Below are 6,344 nucleotides of genomic sequence, written 5' to 3' on the forward strand. Positions count from 1 at the left end.
GGGGGGGGGGGGGGGGCGTGTGACCTGACGGCACTGAGAGAGGGAGACGGGAGGGCGTGTCAGCCGACAGCACTGCTGGCCATGCAAGCAGGGGACCTGGGACCATGGGAAGCGAGGACATTCCCTCTTCTAACTGTAAGCATGAGAATTGTGTAAGTAGCACAAGTCACTTTACAAGATCAAATGTGCAACCACCACTCTGCCCTGCCAGATAGAGTAAGGGTACTGGTAAGTATCACACAGGCAGATGAGCAAAGGCAGGCGTGGAGGCCGCCACACAGATGTGAAGTTGGCCCAGGCCAGTGCCCCGTCGGATCATTTAGGGCACAGGGAACATAGGGCCTGTGGTGACCAACAGCTGCAGGAAGGTCTGGAAAAATCAGTCGTGCATCTTCCAAACATCAAAGATGGTGAAATGCCATCAGAGGGAAACAAGGGACGTGCAGCACAATGCCAAGCACACTTTACCAACATGCATGGAGCTGGTTCCTGTGCTTCAGCAAGAATGCCTTTTCCTAACACTGTTGGCTATTTTAAATACACAGAGAGCAGCACTCCGGGAGACGCCCCTGACTCAGCGGTGGGGCAAGGAGCTGCTCACTTACTCAGCCATGACTCGCCGCACATTGCTGGCATACAGCGCGGGGTTCCTCTTCTCCTCCTCAGAAGGGCTGTACACAGGAAGGAACTGAACACACAGAGAAGCTGCGTTAGTATCACAAGACGCTGACCTCAGCAACACCACCATAATGACAACTGGGAGGCTGACAAAATTAAAATCTGTCAAAGCAATGCCTATTAGAACCGTCTTCAAAGCTGTCATGTGCACACGTGTGCACACACACTCACCCCAAGATGCATGAACTCCACACGTGTGCACCTGAACACTCACCTCCGTCAATGCTCCTAGGAGCACCTGCTGCCTACGGTAGAACATCCGGCTCCCTGATCTACACTCACCCCATCAGTGTTCCTAGGAGCACCTGCCTACGTCAGAACATCTGGTTCCCTGATGTACACTCACCCCGTCAGTGCTCCTAGGAGCACCTGCTGCCTACGTCAGAACATCCAGCTCCCTGATGTACACTCACCCTGTCAGTGCTCCTAGGAGCACCTGCCTACGTCAGAACATCCGGCTCCCTGATCTCACAGAGGGCTTATGCCCACTTCTCACAGAATCCGTTTTGTAATGGGGATAATGCAGCACGTTATTCCGACATTTGGAACAGAATATTGGCACCTTGTGCATTTGAAATTAAAAGAAATTGTCCAATGAACTTGTCCTTGCCTGAATGACACTTGCACAGCATTTTAAATGAATATGACCCACAGTGCACACAGTGCAGGAAAGGGCAGAAGACCACCCTGGATGGCCTTTTCTCTCATATGGAATATTTCAGAATACAGGAACATCCTGAAACCCCAGTTCTCCTGTGATTTCTAAAACTTCTGTAAACTGCCATGGTTCCTCGCATCAGCATTTGCATCTTGTATGAACAACGTAAGAACAGAGCAGTTTTGCAAAGCCATTCACTTTCTTTTCAACTCTTAAAATTAGAAACCAGGCCTGTAACACAGCCGTTCAACACCAGGGAGCCCTCAGGAGCTCAAGTTCAGTCCCTGTGTTCTGTGCTCGAGGCCTGGCCTGCACCCTCCCAGCCACTGCCCATCCAGCCACATAATCCTGCTGGGTAGGGGGACTGCCGCCCTCAGGCCTGGGCCGAGGCGCTTCAGCCCAGTCCTCTGTAATGAGAGTGGCTTATCCTCTGTGGAGGTGAACAGCTGGGCTGAAAGCCGGGCTCATCGGTATATTTCGTAATGCTCTGCAATATTTAAGGCAGCAAATTGTTTTATTAAATATTTAAGTTGCATGTGACTCATCTTTTATTTCCAGTTGCAAGACGTGCATATTAATTCCCCTTTTAAACAAAAAAAGAACTACTCCTCATCGACTTAGATAAAACTGTGCAGGCTACACAGAGGTGACTATTTAGCCCAAGGTCTTGACTCTGGAGACCTGGGTCAGGCTGAGAAGGGGGATTCTTTGACTGTGTATTAAACAGAGCAAAGTACTATGACAAGCTCAGCAGTATTAAATATGTCAAGTAAAACTAAAAGCCAAGTGAATAATTATTTGCATGTGGACCAGCTTCACATGCCCTTAAGCTACAATACTCATAATAATGAATGGTAGGTTTAAAAACTCCTACGCAGCTGGGTGTGGTAGCTCATGCCTGGGATCCCAGCACTTTAGGAGACCGAGGCAGGAGGACTGCTTGAGCCCGGGAGTTTGAGACCAGCCTAGGCAACAAAGCGAGACCCGTCTCTACAAAAATTAGCTAGGCATGGTGGCGTGTGCCTGCGGTCCAATTACACGGGAGGCTGAGGTAGGGTGATCGCTTGGGCCCAGGAGGTCGAGGCTGCAGTGAGCCCAACGCTACACTCCAGCCTGGGCAACAGAGCAAGACGCTGTCTTAGAAAAACAAAGAACAAAAACCCAAATCGTATCCAAGTGGTTCAGACTCATAGGAGAGACATAAAGTCATTGATGTAAAGTAACCAGAGGCTCCTCTGCGGAGCCCTGAGAAATGGAAAGATGGGAAAGCAAGACAGGTGCTACGTCACATTATACAAGGCTTATCTGGGCATCCTGGTGTAACCTTGTGTCTGCATCAGCCACTGTGAAGAGCACTGTGTAACTCCATATCCATACGAACCTCGATTTCCACTTGGTTGTGAAACTGACACAGCGTGAGCCACAGGATTTCCAGCCTTAAAAACAGATTGTGCAATGTTGAGCAGATTTACAACACAGGTTAAGAAGTAAATTACTTCCAATTCTGGAGCGAAACCTCCAGACACGCCCTCCAGGGGGCACTACCGGGCAGTCAACGCTCCCGCGGAGGGGGTGCTGTGCCCACCCAGCCCGAGCCCGTGTGACATGCAGCTGTGGGTGGAAATGCTGCTTTTCTGATTCAACACCTGCTTATGTCTTTGGTTCGTCTAGCAAGACACCAACCCCTGCTTGTTCTCCAGCTCAGGAGACCTCGTACAGCCCACACCTGTCCCTCCTCCCTCCACACCTGTCCCTCCTTGCCGTCCCCAGGCAGCATAGGCCCTAAGTCATGCCACCCCTCCAGCCTGGATCCAGAGTTCCCAACTTCAGAACCAGGATCGCCATGCCTTTGCTGCAGGAGTTGATATAGGAGACATTCGGAGCTGCTCCCAGGGCCACACGCCCCCAACAGACAGCCTACCGCCCCAACTCTGTTTCTGCCCTGTCATGCCAACCCCAGCCCTAGGCCCCAGGCACCCCAGAGCCCCCATACCCCCCAGAGTCCTTTCCCAGCTCTGCTCCCAGCTGGGAGCCTCCACAGGCCAGCCTGGGAAGCACGGACCCCAACACCTTCTCCTGAACGCACCAGCGGACCCACGTCCTCCCAAGCACCTGGGATGGAGCTGCTCTCTTGGACTTCCCCGCTCCCTCTGCCCTCCCTCCTGACGTCAGCTCAGACATCAGCACGCAGGAGGCCCTGGCGAGCCTGTGGCCCCGGGCTTCTCCTGTGGGGCTCATTCCCGTTTCCGTGGGGTTGTTCATCGTTGCATAACTGACCTTCAGTGGCTGTGCCGGGGGACAGGGACACTGACTTACAGTAGGGGCTGGCCTCCCAGCACTACTCAGTCCTTGCGCCTATGCAGACGGGGTCCCTCCAGACACCCCTAAATCTCCACTTTCCTTACCAGGGGCCGTCAGGTGGACGATGGCAACTACTGAGCTGGCAAACTCGAGAGCAGAACGCAAGACTCACCGTCCCCTTCCTGCTGATGCTGAGGACGTGCAACTTAAGACCCCAGAATCCAGGAGTGTCAGGACGGGGCCACGTCTATGCGTTTAGCTTTTACAATGGACTGAACCTAACGGCTGTCCCACAGCTGCTCTCACAACTGCAAAAGTAACTAGCGTGCATAGCAGACCCCAAGCAGCCCCTACGTGTTCACGGAACAACAGGACAAAGAGGATGACACGGCGTTCGACTTACGCTCCAGGTCCTTGCCACGTCCACGTGATGGTGTCCTGTGGAGGAAGAGGCAGGGTCAGTCAGCACAGGGCCTAAACCCGGGGCCTGCACCCAGCACCTGCGTGTGCCAGCCTCTCCCTGCTCCTCCTACCCCACAGAGGTGCTGCAGCCAGGGGGAAGGGAGGAGGGTGCTAGAGATCCAGCTTCCCAGAGCCCCTGAGGATCCAGGACTCAGACCAGCCCCCAACCTGAGGTCCCCAGAGCCTCTAAGGACCCAGAGAACTCTGGGTCTCTCTTGCACTTCCCCGCTCCCTCCACCCTCCCTCCTGACGTCAGCTCAGACATCAGCACCCTGGAGGCCCTGATGAGCCTGTGGACCCAGAGTTCTCCCAAGATCCCCAGAGTCCCTGAGGACTCAGAGCCCCTTACAGGTTCCCAGAGCCCCTAGGATCTGGGAAAAGGGTCCTCCCTCCCTGCTTGCCCTCCTCTTTCCTCACAGGCCTGGGGACACCGATTCCAGTGTGCGCCTGGGACCGCAGCCCTCCCCCGCTCCCCGCTCTATCCGAGTGCTCTGGGTATTCCCCCAGCCTCTGTGCATGTGCAGGGCCCTCCCACCCCGGGTGCTCTGGAAGTCCCATCTTCAGCCTCAGTGCTGCCAGGCAGGGACCACACAGCAGGGGCCCTGATGGCAGAGGCCCGGACACTGTCACCCTGGGGTGGACCTTCTGCTCCCCTGACAGCTAAGCTGGGTGCTTCTCGGTGCGTCCAGTAACAGTATGTTGCTTTAAACACGCTGATGAAACAATCGTAAAACGTGGAACATCCAGAGTTCTGCACAGATCGGAGTCTGTTGTCCTTGGGTTGATTTTTTTGCCCATCGGAGTTGCACTGGGGCATGGTTTCTGCAGCAGAGGCAGGAAGGGGCCCGTGGCCAGGAGCCTGGCTGACAAACGCACGCCTCAGTGAGAAGGACGAGGCCTTTCAGTCGTGTGACTACCGGCCCCGACTCCATTTTATTACCTGACCATCAGCCCTCCGGGCAGCGTGAAACCCACAGGCATCGGATGGGACAGCCCCTGAGGCGGATGGGCCAGAACCCGGGCACCCAGAGGTCACCTGTATTTCTGCCCCACTGTGTCCTGACCTGTGAGGTCTTTCTTTCAGTGCTTTCCTTTGCCATCACAAAGAGGAACTGCGATAGATGGGAAGCTCCCTGTGATGGACAGGCCCTCCTCGGCGCTCTCCCAGGTGGGTGCTCTACCAGGAACCTGCAGTGAGCCCAGCACCAGTGGGCTTTGGGGACCTTGAGTCCACCTGGGCTGTCTTTATGCTCCAGGAGCCCATGAAGGGGCAAGGACATGCGGGAGTGATTGCAGTAGAAGGGGAAACACAGCTGGCACCAAATGAATGCCCTGGGCTCAGCGGCAGGCCTGTGAGGTGAGGCCGCCTAAATTGAGGTGGGGGGGGGCGCCGATGGAACCGGAAGTATTCTGAGTATCCAAGAGCACCCAAAGGAAGGTGCAGCAGCCACCTTACAGGTGTGGAGACTGAGGCGGGACGTGGCAGGGGCGGGGCCAGGGGGTGGGGCTGAGGCCAGGGGCGGGGATGGAGCAGGGCCTGGGTCAGGGGTGGGATGGGGCCGGGGCATAGCCAGGGCAGAGCCAGGGCAGGCTGGGGTGGGGTTGACCAGGGCAGAGCCAGAGCAGGCTGAGCCTCCTCCAGAGGCAGCAAGTCCCCAGGAGGAACTGCTCTGAGGCCTCATCCAGACTTTCTCCCCAAAGGTGGGGTCCACCACCTTCACCCCAGGAGCTCTGGACCCCAAACGCCTTAATTTTGTTCTCTTAAACCAAACAAAACCTGGGCACTAAATGATAAAACCACAGAAATGACACAGTCACCTCCTTTCTCTCCAGCTGCCTCCGCCTTCCAGAACTTAAATGTTCTTAATTTTTAAACTTCCTGGCATGAACTGGGTACTGAAAGCTGCCGGGGGCCCTGGCCGGTGACGTGGGGTTGGGGGGTTCCCTCTCCAAAATGTCAGGTTTGGCCACACAGAGGAAAGGGCAGCTGCTTCAGGACCTATGAAAGCAGGGCTCTGGGATACTGGGGACCACTGTGGAATCACGGGGTTGATCAGGGACACGTGTGTAGAAAAGGCCACACTCGGGAACATGGCGCACCGAGCCCAGGGCCCAGGCCTGTCCTGCCCTCTCCAGCGCCAAGGCCAGATGGACTCAGCACAGCCGAGCGTGGGCCGTGGTGCAGATAAAGGGTTTGGAGAGATGGAGACGCAGGTGCACAGAGGAGAGATGGAGACGCAGGTGC

At 55.5% G+C, this 6,344-nt stretch overlaps 1 protein-coding gene across 2 annotated transcripts in view; it reads right to left on the reverse strand.

The window, feature by feature from the left end:
• LPCAT1 (lysophosphatidylcholine acyltransferase 1) overlaps positions 1 to 6,344 on the reverse strand; it is a 73,876-nt gene that overhangs the window by 25,325 nt on the left and 42,207 nt on the right. For both annotated transcript variants that reach the window (XM_026448024.2, XM_026448025.2), the window contains exons 7-9: positions 4,041 to 4,075; positions 2,718 to 2,772; positions 606 to 688 (exon numbers count right to left, since the gene is read on the reverse strand). In XM_026448024.2, coding sequence (XP_026303809.1) covers positions 606 to 688; positions 2,718 to 2,772; positions 4,041 to 4,075 — 173 coding nt within the window. The remainder of the gene's footprint in view (positions 1 to 605; positions 689 to 2,717; positions 2,773 to 4,040; positions 4,076 to 6,344) is intronic.

This window comes from Piliocolobus tephrosceles, chromosome 4 (assembly GCF_002776525.5).
Source record: "Piliocolobus tephrosceles isolate RC106 chromosome 4, ASM277652v3, whole genome shotgun sequence".
Taxonomy (NCBI): Eukaryota; Metazoa; Chordata; class Mammalia; order Primates; family Cercopithecidae; genus Piliocolobus; species Piliocolobus tephrosceles.